At 34.1% G+C, this 20,514-nt stretch overlaps 1 protein-coding gene across 1 annotated transcript in view; it reads left to right on the top strand.

The window, feature by feature from the left end:
• LOC145243541 (polyribonucleotide nucleotidyltransferase 1, mitochondrial-like) overlaps positions 1 to 20,514 on the top strand; it is a 1,193,685-nt gene that overhangs the window by 521,807 nt on the left and 651,364 nt on the right. The window contains exon 16 of the mRNA XM_080106520.1: positions 7,101 to 7,167. Coding sequence (XP_079962646.1) covers positions 7,101 to 7,167 — 67 coding nt within the window. The remainder of the gene's footprint in view (positions 1 to 7,100; positions 7,168 to 20,514) is intronic.

The following is a 20,514-nucleotide window of genomic DNA, read 5'->3' as shown; positions in this document are numbered from 1 at the left end:
TTATTTCGCAGTCAACTCAGTTGTCTTTGAAGAACACAGTTCAAGAGAGGAAGTTTTTCATGACCGTGAACACAAATCAAGACGAGGCTGACATGAATGCAAAACGCCCTCGTCTTTTTGCCTACATGCCACCAGCTGGGAAGCTAAATGTAAGTCCATCAATAAGCGACACTACAGCGGTAAAGGCAGAACTCGATTCCTACTTAGAAGAATGTGTTCTGGCTTTTGACGTCAACGCACTGAGGTACTGGCGGGAAAACAAGAGCTTCAAGATTTTGAAGCCTTTCGCCAGAAATATTCTAGGGTGCTGTGCAACATCGGCACCATCTGAAAGAGTTTTCAGCAAGGCTGGTAATTTTTATACCCCAGAGCGAGCCAAACTTGGCCCGGAAACTTTCAGAGCTCTAATGATGATAAAATGCAATGAGGACATGATATAGAGTGTAATGTAGATGTCAAATTTGGAAGGAAATATTTCTTCTTTTTTCTTCTTTTCTTCGCATATTTTCAGATTGTTTAAATCAGTTATTGTATTTTTATTTGTATTTTGAGATTGAGGAATAAAAGTATTTGTATTTGTATTTTTAGCGTTAGTATTTGTATTTGTATTTTTAGAGTTAGGAATAAAAGTATTTGTATTTGTATTTGTATTTCTGGTAACCTTAACGAAAGTATTTGTATTTGTATTTCAATTGTTAAAAGTCAGTATTTGATCCAACCCTGGTAGCAGCAATCAGAGAACCACAGTATTAATGCTGGAGTCCCCCAGGGGTCCATCCTGGGCCCAACTCTCTTCCTGATCTACATCAATGATCTACCAAAACACATACTTTAATCATTCATTGACATCTATGCTGATGACACGGTTATTTATGGCAACACATCAAAGGCTGTAAATGACCAAGTTCTCTCTGATTCTCTCTCCTCTGATCTTGAGCACATGGTACAGTAGGGGAAGAGGTGGCTGGTTACTTTTAATGCATCTAAAACCAAGCTCCTATCTTTACATTATCAACACTCTGTTTCTCATCTAGCATCAATTGAAATGGATGGCTCTTGTCTAGGGAAGGCTTCATGTTTTGACAAGCTCATGGGTTTGACATTTACTCCTGATCTGAAATGGAACACGTATATCAAGTCTGTTGCTCGGGCTGCTGGGAAAATGGTGGGATCCGTCTACCGCTCCAGAAGATATCTCACTACTGATGCAATTCTCTATCTGTATAAAAGCCAAGTACGTCCAAAGATGGAGTAGTGCTGCCACATCTGGGCTGGAGCTTCTAAAAACAGCCTATTCTGCCTTGACAAAGTACAAAATAGACTTCGTTGCTTAGTGGAGGATGCCCTTTTCTCTTCCCTGCAACCTCTCTCCCACAGAAGAGACGTTGCGAGCCTGTCTTTGTTTTATCGTTATTTCCATGGCAAGTGCTCATCTGAGCTCCAATCCCTGGTCCCCCCTCGCCAATCTTTCATGGGAAACGCCCGTCTAGCTAAAACCACTATCAGTAATTTCCCCTACTCTTTATCTGTGCCTAAATCAAAACATAGATTCCATGAACAAAGCTTCTTTCTGAGAAGTGCACATCTGTGGAATTCTCTTCTGTTTGCCTGTTTCCCACTTGACTACAACTTGGATGTCTTCAAGTCCAACATAAACAAATTCCTGATTAATCACCCCCTTAAGTAAGACACTTTATTAAATCTCCAATACCAACTATTACTACAATATTATCCCATAGATTATTGTACACACAATAACCCTTATCCCGAGTGACTTCCAGGCTTTGATAAGTGGTGATCCCCCATGTAAAAAAAAAAAAAGAAAAAAAAAGGAAAGCTGACAAAAAGCCGATACGTAGAAATAAAGGCAAATACAGAGTGCATCAAACTCGACCAGCTACTAATATTCCAGTTTCCTTGTATAAATATTAGTGTTGGGACGATTCCTAATTTTTATACGATTCCGATTCCGATTCCAGGAAAATATTGATTAACGATTCCGATACCAAGTACGATTCCGATTCCGATTCCTAGGGAATTATTGTTTTGAAATATACCAGGTAGTTTTATACTTATGGTTGGGTAGTTCCCAAATATGTTCTCTAACTTTGGAAGAGATATTTTATGCCTACACCGTCGTGTTTTGGTTTAAATAAAATTATTATATAGTAAACTAAACGGAAAAATTTGCAAAATTTATTTTAGAGAAAATTTATTTTACTTAATTGGAATACAGAAAAAAAAAAACAAAGAAAATAGAATTAATCCTTCAGCGCAAAAACAAATAAAATAGAATTTATATAACAGAACAAAAACAAGAAAATTAGAGAATAAATTAACACAATTCATTATTTTGGTCCTCATAATTAACAGATTTAATGAATTAAATAAAAAAAAAATATTGCGGAAGAGAAAGAAAATATATACTAATTAAATATAAAAAAAAGATAAATATTTAATTTAATAATTTATAAATGAACGTGCATAATTCAAAAAGTGTAGTTAACACCTATTGTTTTTTCTTACTTTTTCATTGCTTTTACACGTTGGTTCTTACGTAAAGAATAAGTTTAGCCAAACTAATTTTGAAATAGGGTATATCAAAGGAACACATATAAAAACGATACCACTATAAAAACAAATGAAATACTAGATAAAATTGAGCAAAAATAATTACCAAAATTACAGAAAAAGATAAAAGAAAAACAAAACAAAAAATGGTGAAGTTTGTTGAGTGAAATGAATTATTGAAAGAAAATTAATTGAACTAATAAAAATGTTAAAAAAAATGTCACATTTCAATATTTTTTTAATAATTAAATTCTCAGGGTTGTCGAAATTAAAAATTAAGTGATTTTTTTTTTAATTAGACTTCTTTCGAAGCTTGTTACCTTGAAAAATACATTTTAAACCCTGTTTTTTTAAAATAAATTGAAAATAAAACGCAATTAAAAAAATTTAATTGATAATTGAAACTTTAACAACATATTAAACATTGAAAAATTACTTATCTCACAAATTAACGTCCAATAAAGTAGATCCAGTCTTCATACAGGAATTCGGTTATAATAAATATATCTTTCCCAAACCTTAAAAATTTAATTTTTTTTTTTTTTTTTTTTTTTTTGAGAGAGAGTTCTTTAAAATCGCCGGGGAATGCCGCCTAAAATTTTAAAGAAGTAAATTTTAGGAGTTTAGTGCCTTTCAAAGACGGTTATCATAATTTATTATCATCATTTAATTTCCTTTTTTCCTCCCCCCCTACACCTTTCCACGTGGTTCAGTAGTTAACCAGTGCTCCTGTTGCTGTCAGTCAGCTATCTTTACCTAAGTTTTAATTTCTAGTTAAAAGAATTTTTCATGAATAGAATCAGCATTTTTAAAAATTATTTTTTAGTTGTATATATTGTATTTACTCTTTGAAGTTAAGGAGGGTTAAAAAAATTGGTGACACCTAGATGGTGACTTAGGCAAAAAAAAAAAGACACTGCGATTTCGACCCTCACTAATAAAACTGCTCTGAGTGACTAGTTGGTAATTTTGCTAATTTGCAGATTAAAAACCGACATTGTGTCTAACTTTGTGTCTAACTTTGCCCTCGCGGGGTGCAATTAAATAAGAACCTTTAGATAAACAATGCTTCTAAACTGAGGTAATTGTAATTTTTTGTTCCGATCGAAAATGCCCCTTTTTGGGGAGCTGGATATTCCCCAGGTTTAAAACCAACCTTGTGTCTAACTTTGCCCTAGCGGGGGTGCAATTAAATAAGAACCTTTAGATAAACAATGCTTCTAAACTGAGGTAATTGTAATCTTTTGTTCCGATGAAAACTGACCCTTGGGGGGGGGGGCTGGATATTAAAAATCGACCTTGTGTCTAACTCTGCCCTCGTTGACGGCAAGAAAATGGGAACTTTTACAAAACCCAAAATGAGGTTAGAATTTGGGACCCCATAGCTTCAGTAGCACGTTTTGGTGCCATTTTTACCTAGTTATTTACCTGTGCCATTTTTACCGGTGCCATTTTTACCAGTGCCATTTTTACCGAGCACCATATATATATCGTTTCTTTCTCATTTTTCCACAGTTAAAAAAAATGAAATGTCATCAACTGATTTCATAAGTACAAAATTTTTCAATAAAAATCGACAAAAGGTTTTGCAATGACTAATTTTCTTAAGAGTTTATAATATTCTAAAAAAAGATTTTAAATTAAAACGTAAAAATTCCATAACATATAATAAATAAATTCTATTTTCGCACCTAAGCTTGGCTGAAAAAAATTTTTTTTTGGAGGGGGGGGGATTGTCACCCCTCTATGGCTGTCACCCGCGGCTGACCGCCCCCCCCCCTAGCTACGCTAGTGGGTATGAGCCTCTGAACCCTCAGACTATTTTCGGGCATTTTACAGCTTTCGTTACGGTACGCTCGCGTGCACACTAAGGCTATTCGTGTGCCATATGTGCACCCACACTCGTATTAAAGTGACATAAGCGTAGTAATCTTTTGCGGACAATTTAAAATTAGATGGAAATTAATGTTTTAAAATTGCGGATAATTTTGGAAAGGCAATTGTTTTTTTTTTTTTGTAAATGTCGATAATACACTACCACGACTTGCCTTTAAAATCTTAATTTTCATATAATTTCGGGTGTGTTATAAACAAATATTGCATTCAAAATTGGGGCCGGCAATAGTTTTTAAAATATGGAAGGAAGCATCTAACACGTGTTTTTGATTGTTTATAAAGTTCATGGTGTTTTTTTTTGGGGGGGGGGTACAAAAAACATAAGCCCCATGTCTTTTTTAGAATAAGTTTTATTTTTTCGGGATAAAAAGAAAATTCGAAATAGGTATTTTATAAAGAGTTACTCAGGAAGGGAGTGGCGTTTTCAGCACACCTAAATCTACTTTCAAAAATATATTTTTCTATACGAACGTGAGACGAGCCCTAAAGTAAAATCATACCAAAAATGTTATTCAATCTAAATTAAAACCAATATTTCTCTGAAATTTGTAACGCTCAACTTGGATTCAGCCATATTTTTTTTTTGGGGGGGGGATCTGCAAAGAAGTTCCAAAAAATATATCTAATTGCTTCATGAGCTGCATATTTTAATAGAATGTAAATTAAAAAAAAAAATATTTAAAAATTGACTTACCCAGTAGTAGCTTAAATTAAATATAAAGCTGTATTTAAGAGATAGCAAAATAATTGTTTTTGTTTTTTCATTTTCTGAAGACCTTAACCGCAAACCACCACTTAGCATGTGTAGTTCTAATGTTATTCCAATGATATTCTTTTTGAAACTTTGAAAGAAGCCGACTGTCAAAATTTTGCGAAATAATACAACGTGATCAATTTCATTTTAGAGATATTTCTTTCAAAAGCCTTATTTGAAAAAAAGAAAAAAAAGTATATTGTTCGATTAAACTTTTTACTGTTTAAATAATTTGACTTTGCTCGTTTTATTTTAAGAAAATATAAGTTGAAAAAGCATTTTCATTCACTACTAGAAGATTTGTTAGTAAAAAAAAAAAAAACAGTCGCCAAAAAGATAAGCGTATTTTTTTAAATTTTTACTCGCAATGTAGAGCCCTGCATACTTCTTTTCAAGTTAACTCTTTTGTAGTTTTGATTACAATAGATCTGAATGAATGAATCTTGTAAGGGAGGGGGCACTAAGCACTGCCCTGTTAATAATGAATTTCTTTGGTTTCTTTTTATAACATGCTACATTTCTCTCTTGTGGTTAGAAATATCAGGACATTTTTTTCTTTTTTTTTCAACATCAGACTAAAAGAATCGTAATGAAGGAATCGGAAAATTAAGGTATTTTTTAACGATGCGATTCCGATTCCGATACCTCCCAAAATACACGATTCTTACGATTAACGATTCCGATTCCGATTAATCGTCCCATCACTAATAAATATCAAATTAGAAATAGCAAATTTGCTGATAAACTTGTGAAATGGAAATGAGATGTTATTGAGAAATGAGTGGATGATATTATTAAGAGCTAATTTAATTTTTGTCTTTATTTGCTGTATTTTATTCAGTTTTATTTTGTTTTCACTTAATCTCGAGTTAACAGGGTTCATAAAGACTTTCTATTATTACTAGGAAAAATTCTTGAAAATATGGAAAATGTCTTGAAAATTTCTTGAAAAAGCTTTGAAAATTGTATTCTTTATGTCCAGTAAAAATTTGTGTTGAAATATTAAAAATAAAATCAAAATAAATGCTATCAAATTATTTGTTTTAAAATATCATTAAAATATTTTTTAAATAATACATATTTTTCAAATAATGCATTGTTTTGAAATTGTATTTTATTGTGCATCCTTTTATCAGAAAACTACCTAAAGTAGTTTTCTGATAAAAATTCAGATCTCCATTTATTTTTATTCTAATAATTTAATTTTCTAGTGGGGGGGGGGTACATAAGGATGAAGGAGTAGTGGTGGCTGCTATAAATAAAATTACCCCCCTCCTCTCTAAAAAATACTTTCCTTATATAGACTGGACTCTCCAACGTCGAATCCATCACCCCCCCCCCAAAAAAAAAAAATTGTGATAGTTTAAAATTAGGCCAGCCGGACCAAAAAAAAATGGACAAGACAGCAGCCATCTTGATAATTAAAAGCTGTAAAAAGAGTTAATATTTGAGATGAGATCAAAGGCATTTAAAACTACTTAAAAACGCCCCAAAATGATGCAGGTAGGTTGTGATAACTTTTATTGGCTATGGTAACATTTGGTTTTTGTATATTTAATTTTTTTACCAATTTTTTGAATCGCTGTGGATTGTAAAATTTTATTTTTACAAAATTTTATTTTGAAAACTTGAATTTTGTCTGGAAAAAGCTTTGAAAAAGTCCTTGAAAATGGATATAGGAAATTTGTAAGAACCGTCTCATTAATATCTTTCTTTTGGACTCTTTCTTTGTTCACAACAACAGCTGAAAAAGTTTCAGTAAATCAGGGATTTGTATAATCATAACCTTATGCCAAACATAATATCTATTTTTGTAATTCTATAAAGATTTGAATTTGTATCAGTTTAAACGTTTTATGTTTTTCTTTGCTTTTTCTAGTTTCCACCATATGCTACAAACGAAACTGGACGTCCAGGTACAGTTGGACGACGAGAATTAGGACATGGTAAACATTTTTCAATCTGTTTTAAATATGAGTTTTGTTCTAAAAAGGAATGCCTCTTATTAAAAACATATTTTTTTCAAAAGTTGAAGAGCTGGAAGGATGGAAGTGTTATTAAAACATATGAACTTTTGTGCTCCAGAATATATTTTTCTACATAGTCACCACCATTCTCAATGCACTTCTGCTAGCGATGAACGATGGCTTTACATAAGCATCTGAAGTTTATTTTGTCATATAAGGATCGTTCCAAAAGTTAAGCCTCCTATTTTTTAACTCCAAAAGTGTAAGAGCTACGAAGACTGAAGTCATACCATTAAAACAAACAACCGGAATTTTTCGTTTTTCATATTCACCACAATCCTCTATGTACTTTTTTCAGAAATTCAATGAGATGTCTTTGCTTCTGATGTGCGTCCATAACAATGGTTGCTTTCCTAGAGTTTCACTCCACCAATATTTGCTAACTAAAAGATGAAACATTCAGGTCATGAATGCATAAGTTCAGTCATAATAACAATGCAATTTGCAATCCTCTCTGATCCATTTGAACAGAATTATAATAGGAGGCATTACTTTTGGACAAACACCCTTCATATGTATTGAGTCAACAATTAATCTAACATATAAAGTTATCTTATCAGATTTTCCATGTTAGGCCCAAATAGCATTTAATCTGACAAATCAAATTTGTCTTCTGATGAGTTAATTTTAATTTTTTTTTTTTTTGTTGCACTGTGTCATTTTTCCCCACAATTTATTTAAAAATTATACTGTGCAGCACAGATGACTGCTAGTATGAAACTCTTTTAAAAATCACTGAAGAATAAAAATCAGCAAAGAGAATAATTCATTTTAAATTGGAGAATATAACAGTTGTCTACCGTAAGTTAAAAATGTGCAAAAAAATTAAAAACTCAAATGACAAGTCGTCATGAAGATGGACAATTACGAAAGCTTGACAAAATCATTCATTTTAGCTTCAAAATATTCTTGTGTTCGTATTGACGAAATCAAGTGAAATCAAGTGAAACAACATTGCTTTTCATGTTTGTTTCATTGATGTATTTCTGAAATCAGCATTGTTGATTTGAACAACTTCTGCACAGTCCACTTTTTGTTTGTTACTTACTATTCATGGAGCCTTCACAGGTTTGCGATGCATTATTTTGTATGATAAAGTCATGAGTGGGAACAACCTGATTTTGTGATAAAATAAATCTCACCTTGAACTATCATGATTGATTTTGTTATTCTTCATGAAATTGCCAAACAATTGCTACTCTGTCTTCCTCAGCGCAATCGCTAAAAAGAACAAAAACCGAATGATGCCTATCATATTTCCTTCCCTCTACCTCACCCTAACCTAGAACCCTTGAGAGTAAAAAAGAATGTGCCAGTACAAGACCTTTTTTGCCCCCCTCCCTTTCTAACACTGATTATAGCTCAATAATTCCGTTGCATTATATGTTTTGAGTAATAAAGAATCTCAAAAGATCTGTGCATTTTATAAAGTGAAATGAAAGACTCCAACATGGTTTAAATTTTACTAACATTATAAATTATAACTTCAACTTTTCAATATTAGAAGTATAAAATTAATATGCCTTATTTATTATAGGTTTTCATGATCACATCTGTATAGCAATTCTCACTATCAAAACAGATTAAATCAATCCATAATTTTAATTACAATAATAAAAAGACAAGAATTTAGCAAACACCTGTGTTTTTACTATTTGGTTTAAAAATGAACAAGCATTTCATACATGCTTTAAATGAAAAAATTCGAAAACAGATTTGCCATTTGAACTTTTTAGTAAACCTTTTATTTACTAACCAATAGTAGCCATACACATAAATGTATGTCTTAATCAAACATTATGGATGTCCATCAGTGCAATATTCACAAATTTGCCATTGGAAATTTTTAGTAAACCTTTTATTTACTAACCAATAGTAGCCATATACATAAATGTACATCTTAATCAAACATTATGGATGTCCATAAGTGCAATATTAACAAATATACCTAAATCATTCGTCACCTGAATAGTCACAGTTTAATGGAAGCTACAACACATAGAAACTATAAAAGTGAAACTTAGAAAAACTTAGTAAATAAACTAATTCATTTAATTGATAATTCTAGATGATTTTTAATACGTTCTTGCAATGGCCAACTTTTTTCTAATTCACACCATGCCCATCACCTTTTTTCTAATTCACACCATGCCCATCACCTTTTTTCTAATTCACACCATGTCCATCACTTTTTTCAAATTCACACCATGCCCATCACTTTTTTCTAATTCACACCATGTCCATCACTTTTTTCTAATGCACACCATGCCCATCACTTTTTTCTAATTCACACCATGTCCATCACTTTTTTTTCTAATTCACACCATGCCCATCACTTTTTTCTAATTCACACCATGTCCATCACTTTTTTCAAATTCACACCATGCCCATCACTTTTTTCTAATTCACACCATGTCCATCACTTTTTTCTAATTCACACCATGTCCATCACTTTTTTCTAATTCACACCATGCCCATCACTTTTTTCTAATTCACACCATGCCCATCACTTTTTTCTAATTCACACCATGTCCATCACTTTTTTCTAATTCACACCATGTCCATCACTTTTTTTCTAATTCACACCATGTCCATCACTTTTTTCTAATTCACACCATGCCCATCACTTTTTTCTAATTCACACCATGTCCATCACTTTTTTCTAATTCACACCATGTCCATCACTTTTTTCTAATTCACACCATGTCCATCACTTTTTTTCTAATTCACACCATGTCCATCACTTTTTTCAAATTCACACCATGCCCATCACTTTTTTCTAATTCACACCATGTCCATCACTTTTTTCTAATTCACACCATGTCCATCACTTTTTTCTAATTCACACCATGCCCATCACTTTTTTCTAATTCACACCATGCCCATCACTTTTTTCTAATTCACACCATGCCCATCACTTTTTTCTAATTCACACCATGCCCATCACTTTTTTTCTAATTCACACCATGTCCATCACTTTTTTCTAATTCACACCATGTCCATCACTTTTTTCTAATTCACACCATGTCCATCACTTTTTTAAAATTCACACCATGTCCATCACTTTTTTAAAATTCACACCATGTCCATCACTTTTTAAAATTCACACCATGTTCATCACTTTTTTCTAATTCACACCATGTCCATCACTTTTTTCTAATTCACACCATGTCCATCACTTTTTTCTAATTCACACCATGCCCACCACTTTTTTCTAATTCACACCATGTCCATCACTTTTTTCTAATTCACACCATGTCCATCACTTTTTTCTAATTCACACCATGTTCATCACTTTTTTCTAATTCACACCATGTCCATCACTTTTTTCTAATTCACACCATGTCCATCACTTTTTAAAATTCACACCATGTTCATCACTTTTTTCTAATTCACACCATGTCCATCACTTTTTTCTAATTCACACCATGTCCATCACTTTTTTCTAATTCACACCATGCCCATCACTTTTTTCTCATTCACACCATGTCCATCACTTTTTTCTAATTCACACCATGTCCATCACTTTTTTCTAATTCACACCATGCCCATCACTTTTTCTAATTCACACCATGCCCATCACTTTTTTCTAATTCACACCATGTCCATCACTTTTTTCTAATTCACACCATGCCCATCACTTTTTTCTAATTCACACCATGTTCATCACTTTTTTCTAATTCACACCATGTCCATCACTTTTTTCTAATTCACACCATGTCCATCACTTTTTTCTAATTCACACCATGCCCATCACTTTTTTCTAATTCACACCATGCCCATCACTTTTTTCTAATTCACACCATGTCCATCACTTTTTTCTAATTCACACCATGCCCATCACTTTTTTTCTAATTCACACCATGTTCATCACTTTTTTCTAATTCACACCATGTTCATCACTTTTTTCTAATTCACACCATGCCCATCACTTTTTTCTAATTCACACCATGCCCATCACTTTTTTTCTAATTCACACCATGCCCATCACTTTTTTTCTAATTCACACCATGCCCATCACTTTTTTCTCATTCACACCATGTCCATCACTTTTTTTCTAATTCACACCATGCCCATCACTTTTTTTCTAATTCACACCATGCCCATCACTTTTTTTCTAATTCACACCATGCCCATCACTTTTTTCTAATTCACACCATGTTCATCACTTTTTTCTAATTCACACCATGTCTATCACTTTTTTCTAATTCACACCATGTCCATCACTTTTTTCTAATTCACACCATGCCCATCACTTTTTTCTAATTCACACCATGTTCATCACTTTTTTCTAATTCACACCATGTCCATCACTTTTTTCTAATTCACACCATGCCCATCACTTTTTTCTAATTCACACCATGCCCATCACTTTTTTCTAATTCACACCATGTCCATCACTTTTTTCTAATTCACACCATGCCCATCACTTTTTTTCTAATTCACACCATGCCCATCACTTTTTTTCTAATTCACACCATGCCCATCACTTTTTTTCTAATTCACACCATGTCCATCACTTTTTTTCTAATTCACACCATGCCCATCACTTTTTTTCTAATTCACACCATGCCCATCACTTTTTTTCTAATTCACACCATGCCCATCACTTTTTTTCTAATTCACACCATGTCCATCACTTTTTTTCTAATTCACACCATGCCCATCACTTTTTTTCTAATTCACACCATGCCCATCACTTTTTTTCTAATTCACACCATGCCCATCACTTTTTTTCTAATTCACACCATGCCCATCACTTTTTTTCTAATTCACACCATGCCCATCACTTTTTCTAATTCACACCATGCCCATCACTTTTTTTCTAATTCACACCATGCCCATCACTTTTTTTCTAATTCACACCATGCCCATCACTTTTTTCTAATTCACACCATGCCCATCACTTTTTTCTCATTCACACCATGTCCATCACTTTTTTCTAATTCACACCATGTCCATCACTTTTTTCTAATTCACACCATGCCCATCACTTTTTTCTAATTCACACCATGCCCATCACTTTTTTCTAATTCACACCATGTCCATCACTTTTTTCTAAATTCACACCATGTCCATCACTTTTTTCTAATTCACACCATGCCCATCACTTTTTTCTAATTCACACCATGCCCATCACTTTTTTCTAATTCACACCATGTCCATCACTTTTTTCTAATTCACACCATGTCCATCACTTTTTTCTAATTCACACCATGCCCATCACTTTTTTTCTAATTCACACCATGTCCATCACTTTTTTCTAATTCACACCATGTCCATCACTTTTTTCTAATTCACACCATGCCCATCACTTTTTTTCTAATTCACACCATGTCCATCACTTTTTTCTAATTCACACCATGTCCATCACTTTTTTTCTAATTCACACCATGCCCATCACTTTTTTTCTAATTCACACCATGCCCATCACTTTTTTTCTAATTCACACCATGCCCATCACTTTTTTCTAATTCACACCATGTCCATCACTTTTTTCTAATTCACACCATGCCCATCACTTTTTTTCTAATTCACACCATGTCCATCACTTTTTTCTAATTCACACCATGCCCATCACTTTTTTCTAATTCACACCATGTCCATCACTTTTTTCTAATTCACACCATGTCCATCACTTTTTTCTAATTCACACCATGTCCATCACTTTTTTCTAATTCACACCATGCCCATCACTTTTTTTCTAATTCACACCATGCCCATCACTTTTTTCTAATTCACACCATGTCCATCACTTTTTTTCTAATTCACACCATGCCCATCACTTTTTTCTAATTCACACCATGCCCATCACTTTTTTTCTAATTCACACCATGCCCATCACTTTTTTTCTAATTCACACCATGCCCATCACTTTTTTTCTAATTCACACCATGCCCATCACTTTTTTTCTAATTCACACCATGCCCATCACTTTTTTTCTAATTCACACCATGCCCATCACTTTTTTTCTAATTCACACCATGCCCATCACTTTTTTTCTAATTCACACCATGCCCATCACTTTTTTTCTAATTCACACCATGTCCATCACTTTTTTCTAATTCACACCATGCCCATCACTTTTTTTCTAATTCACACCATGCCCATCACTTTTTTTCTAATTCACACCATGCCCATCACTTTTTTCTAATTCACACCATGCCCATCACTTTTTTCTAATTCACACCATGTCCATCACTTTTTTCTAATTCACACCATGTCCATCACTTTTTTCTAATTCACACCATGTCCATCACTTTTTTTCTAATTCACACCATGTCCATCACTTTTTTCTAATTCACACCATGCCCATCACTTTTTTCTAATTCACACCATGTCCATCACTTTTTTTCTAATTCACACCATGCCCATCACTTTTTTTCTAATTCACACCATGCCCATCACTTTTTTTCTAATTCACACCATGTCCATCACTTTTTTCTAATTCACACCATGCCCATCACTTTTTTCTAATTCACACCATGCCCATCACTTTTTTTCTAATTCACACCATGTCCATCACTTTTTTCTAATTCACACCATGTCCATCACTTTTTTCTAATTCACACCATGCCCATCACTTTTTTTCTAATTCACACCATGCCCATCACTTTTTTCTAATTCACACCATGCCCATCACTTTTTTTCTAATTCACACCATGCCCATCACTTTTTTCTAATTCACACCATGCCCATCACTTTTTTTCTAATTCACACCATGCCCATCACTTTTTTTCTAATTCACACCATGCCCATCACTTTTTTCTAATTCACACCATGTCCATCACTTTTTTCTAATTCACACCATGTCCATCACTTTTTTTCTAATTCACACCATGCCCATCACTTTTTTTCTAATTCACACCATGCCCATCACTTTTTTTCTAATTCACACCATGCCCATCACTTTTTTCTAATTCACACCATGCCCATCACTTTTTTCTAATTCACACCATGCCCATCACTTTTTTCTAATTCACACCATGCCCATCACTTTTTTCTAATTCACACCATGCCCATCACTTTTTTTCTAATTCACACCATGCCCATCACTTTTTTTCTAATTCACACCATGCCCATCACTTTTTTTCTAATTCACACCATGCCCATCACTTTTTTCTAATTCACACCATGCCCATCACTTTTTTTCTAATTCACACCATGCCCATCACTTTTTTTCTAATTCACACCATGCCCATCACTTTTTTTCTAATTCACACCATGTCCATCACTTTTTTTCTAATTCACACCATGCCCATCACTTTTTTCTAATTCACACCATGCCCATCACTTTTTTCTAATTCACACCATGCCCATCACTTTTTTCTAATTCACACCATGTCCATCACTTTTTTCTAATTCACACCATGCCCATCACTTTTTTCTAATTCACACCATGCCCATCACTTTTTTCTAATTCACACCATGTCCATCACTTTTTTTCTAATTCACACCATGCCCATCACTTTTTTTCTAATTCACACCATGCCCATCACTTTTTTTCTAATTCACACCATGTCCATCACTTTTTTCTAATTCACACCATGCCCATCACTTTTTTTCTAATTCACACCATGTCCATCACTTTTTTTCTAATTCACACCATGCCCATCACTTTTTTCTAATTCACACCATGCCCATCACTTTTTTTCTAATTCACACCATGCCCATCACTTTTTTTCTAATTCACACCATGCCCATCACTTTTTTTCTAATTCACACCATGTCCATCACTTTTTTCTAATTCACACCATGCCCATCACTTTTTTTCTAATTCACACCATGTCCATCACTTTTTTCTAATTCACACCATGTCCATCACTTTTTTCTAATTCACACCATGTCCATCACTTTTTTCTAATTCACACCATGTCCATCACTTTTTTCTAATTCACACCATGCCCATCACTTTTTTCTAATTCACACCATGTCCATCACTTTTTTCTAATTCACACCATGTCCATCACTTTTTTCTAATTCACACCATGTCCATCACTTTTTTCTAATTCACACCATGTCCATCACTTTTTTTCTAATTCACACCATGCCCATCACTTTTTTTCTAATTCACACCATGTCCATCACTTTTTTCTAATTCACACCATGTCCATCACTTTTTTCTAATTCACACCATGTCCATCACTTTTTTTCTAATTCACACCATGTCCATCACTTTTTTTCTAATTCACACCATGTCCCTCACTTTTTTTCTAATTCACACCATGTCCATCACTTTTTTCTAATTCACACCATGCCCATCACTTTTTTTCTAATTCACACCATGCCCATCACTTTTTTCTAATTCACACCATGTCCATCACTTTTTTCTAATTCACACCATGTCCATCACTTTTTTCTAATTCACACCATGCCCATCACTTTTTTCTAATTCACACCATGTCCATCACTTTTTTCTAATTCACACCATGCCCATCACTTTTTTCTAATTCACACCATGCCCATCACTTTTTTTCTAATTCACACCATGCCCATCACTTTTTTTCTAATTCACACCATGCCCATCACTTTTTTCTAATTCACACCATGCCCATCACTTTTTTCTAATTCACACCATGCCCATCACTTTTTTTCTAATTCACACCATGCCCATCACTTTTTTCTAATTCACACCATGCCCATCACTTTTTTTCTAATTCACACCATGCCCATCACTTTTTTTCTAATTCACACCATGCCCATCACTTTTTTCTAATTCACACCATGCCCATCACTTTTTTTCTAATTCACACCATGCCCATCACTTTTTTCTAATTCACACCATGCCCATCACTTTTTTCTAATTCACACCATGCCCATCACTTTTTTCTAATTCACACCATGCCCATCACTTTTTTTCTAATTCACACCATGTCCATCACTTTTTTTCTAATTCACACCATGCCCATCACTTTTTTTCTAATTCACACCATGCCCATCACTTTTTTTCTAATTCACACCATGCCCATCACTTTTTTCTAATTCACACCATGTCCATCACTTTTTTCTAATTCACACCATGCCCATCACTTTTTTTCTAATTCACACCATGCCCATCACTTTTTTCTAATTCACACCATGCCATCACTTTTTTTCTAATTCACACCATGCCCATCACTTTTTTTCTAATTCACACCATGCCCATCACTTTTTTCTAATTCACACCATGCCCATCACTTTTTTTCTAATTCACACCATGCCCATCACTTTTTTCTAATTCACACCATGCCCATCACTTTTTTCTAATTCACACCATGCCATCACTTTTTTCTAATTCACACCATGCCCATCACTTTTTTTCTAATTCACACCATGTCCATCACTTTTTTTCTAATTCACACCATGCCCATCACTTTTTTCTAATTCACACCATGCCCATCACTTTTTTTCTAATTCACACCATGCCCATCACTTTTTTTCTAATTCACACCATGCCCATCACTTTTTTCTAATTCACACCATGCCCATCACTTTTTTTCTAATTCACACCATGTCCATCACTTTTTTTCTAATTCACACCATGCCCATCACTTTTTTTCTAATTCACACCATGCCCATCACTTTTTTTCTAATTCACACCATGCCCATCACTTTTTTTCTAATTCACACCATGTCCATCACTTTTTTTCTAATTCACACCATGCCCATCACTTTTTTCTAATTCACACCATGCCCATCACTTTTTTCTAATTCACACCATGCCCATCACTTTTTTTCTAATTCACACCATGTCCATCACTTTTTTTCTAATTCACACCATGCCCATCACTTTTTTTCTAATTCACACCATGCCCATCACTTTTTTTCTAATTCACACCATGCCCATCACTTTTTTTCTAATTCACACCATGTCCATCACTTTTTTCTAATTCACACCATGCCCATCACTTTTTTTCTAATTCACACCATGTCCATCACTTTTTTTCTAATTCACACCATGCCCATCACTTTTTTTCTAATTCACACCATGCCCATCACTTTTTTCTAATTCACACCATGCCCATCACTTTTTTTCTAATTCACACCATGCCCATCACTTTTTTCTAATTCACACCATGCCCATCACTTTTTTTCTAATTCACACCATGTCCATCACTTTTTTTCTAATTCACACCATGCCCATCACTTTTTTTCTAATTCACACCATGCCCATCACTTTTTTTCTAATTCACACCATGCCCATCACTTTTTTTCTAATTCACACCATGTCCATCACTTTTTTCTAATTCACACCATGCCCATCACTTTTTTTCTAATTCACACCATGTCCATCACTTTTTTTCTAATTCACACCATGCCCATCACTTTTTTTCTAATTCACACCATGCCCATCACTTTTTTCTAATTCACACCATGCCCATCACTTTTTTCTAATTCACACCATGTCTATCACTTTTTTTCTAATTCACACCATGCCCATCACTTTTTTTCTAATTCACACCATGCCCATCACTTTTTTTCTAATTCACACCATGCCCATCACTTTTTTTCTAATTCACACCATGCCCATCACTTTTTTTCTAATTCACACCATGTCCATCACTTTTTTCTAATTCACACCATGCCCATCACTTTTTTTCTAATTCACACCATGCCCATCACTTTTTTTCTAATTCACACCATGCCCATCACTTTTTTTCTAATTCACACCATGCCCATCACTTTTTTTCTAATTCACACCATGCCCATCACTTTTTTCTAATTCACACCATGCCCATCACTTTTTTTCTAATTCACACCATGCCCATCACTTTTTTCTAATTCACACCATGCCCATCACTTTTTTCTAATTCACACCATGCCCATCACTTTTTTCTAATTCACACCATGCCCATCACTTTTTTCTAATTCACACCATGCCCATCACTTTTTTTCTAATTCACACCATGCCCATCACTTTTTTCTAATTCACACCATGCCCATCACTTTTTTTCTAATTCACACCATGCCCATCACTTTTTTTCTAATTCACACCATGCCCATCACTTTTTTTCTAATTCACACCATGCCCATCACTTTTTTTCTAATTCACACCATGTCCATCACTTTTTTTCTAATTCACACCATGCCCATCACTTTTTTCTAATTCACACCATGCCCATCACTTTTTTCTAATTCACACCATGCCCATCACTTTTTTTCTAATTCACACCATGCCCATCACTTTTTTTCTAATTCACACCATGCCCATCACTTTTTTCTAATTCACACCATGCCCATCACTTTTTTTCTAATTCACACCATGCCCATCACTTTTTTTCTAATTCACACCATGCCCATCACTTTTTTTCTAATTCACACCATGCCCATCACTTTTTTTCTAATTCACACCATGCCCATCACTTTTTTTCTAATTCACACCATGTCCATCACTTTTTTTCTAATTCACACCATGCCCATCACTTTTTTTCTAATTCACACCATGCCCATCACTTTTTTTCTAATTCACACCATGCCCATCACTTTTTTTCTAATTCACACCATGTCCATCACTTTTTTCTAATTCACACCATGCCCATCACTTTTTTTCTAATTCACACCATGCCCATCACTTTTTTTCTAATTCACACCATGCCCATCACTTTTTTTCTAATTCACACCATGCCCATCACTTTTTTTCTAATTCACACCATGCCCATCACTTTTTTCTAATTCACACTATGCCCATCACTTTTTTTCTAATTCACACCATGTCCATCACTTTTTTTCTAATTCACACCATGCCCATCACTTTTTTTCTAATTCACACCATGCCCATCACTTTTTTTCTAATTCACACCATGTCCATCACTTTTTTCTAATTCACACCATGCCCATCACTTTTTTTCTAATTCACACCATGCCCATCACTTTTTTTCTAATTCACACCATGCCCATCACTTTTTTTCTAATTCACACCATGCCCATCACTTTTTTTCTAATTCACACCATGCCCATCACTTTTTTCTAATTCACACCATGTCCATCACCTTTTTTCTAATTCACACCATGTCCATCACCTTTTTTCTAATTCACACCATGTCCATCACTTTTTTTCTAATTCACACCATTCCCATCACTTTTTTTCTAATTCACACCATGTCTATCACTTTTTTTCTAATTCACACCATGCCCATCACTTTTTTTCTAATTCACACCATGTCTATCACTTTTTTTCTAATTCACACCATGCCCATCACTTTTTTTCTAATTCACACCATGTCCATCACTTTTTTTCTAATTCACACCATGTCCATCACTTTTTTCTAATTCACACCATGCCCATCACTTTTTTCTAATTCACACCATGCCCATCACTTTTTTTCTAATTCACACCATGCCCATCACTTTTTTCTAATTCACACCATGCCCATCACTTTTTTCTAATTCACACCATGCCCATCACTTTTTTTCTAATTCACACCATGTCCATCACTTTTTTTCTAATTCACACCATGTCCATCACTTTTTTTCTAATTCACACCATGTCCATCACTTTTTTCTAATTCACACCATGTCTATCACTTTTTTTCTAATTCACACCATGTCCATCACCTTTTTTCTAATTCACACCATGTCCATCACCTTTTTTCTAATTCACACCATGTCCATCACTTTTTTCTAATTCACACCATGTCCATCACTTTTTTCTAATTCACACCATGTCCATCACTTTTTTCTAATTCACACCATGTCCATCACTTTTTTTCTAATTCACACCATGCCCATCACTTTTTTCTAATTCACACCATGTCCATCACTTTTTTCTAATTCACACCATGCCCATACCTTTTTTCTAATTCACACCATGTCCATCACTTTTTTCTAATTCACACCATGCCCATCACTTTTTTCGAATTCACACAGTGCCCATCACCTTTTTTCGAATTCACACAATGCCCATCACCTTTTTTCGAATTCACACAATGCCCATCACTTTTTTCTAATTCACACCATGTCCATCACTTTTTTCTAATTCACACCATGTCTATCACTTTTTTTCTAATTCACACCATGTCTATCACTTTTTTTCTAATTCACACCATGTCCATCACTTTTTTCTAATTCACACCATGTCTATCACTTTTTTTCTAATTCACACCATGTCTATCACTTTTTTTCTAATTCACACCATGTCCATCACTTTTTTTCTAATTCACACCATGTCTATCACTTTTTTCGAATTCACACCATGCCCATCACTTTTTTTCTAATTCACACCATGTCTATCACTTTTTTCTAATTCACACCATGCCCATCACTTTTTTTCTAATTCACACCATGTCT

The sequence above is a fragment of the Euprymna scolopes genome, chromosome 22 (genome assembly GCF_053919585.1).
Source record: "Euprymna scolopes isolate OS-2025 chromosome 22, ASM5391958v1, whole genome shotgun sequence".
NCBI classification, from domain to species: Eukaryota; Metazoa; Mollusca; class Cephalopoda; order Sepiida; family Sepiolidae; genus Euprymna; species Euprymna scolopes.
Note: the sequence above shows the minus strand (reverse complement) of the source record. Positions and strands in the feature narration are given on the sequence as shown.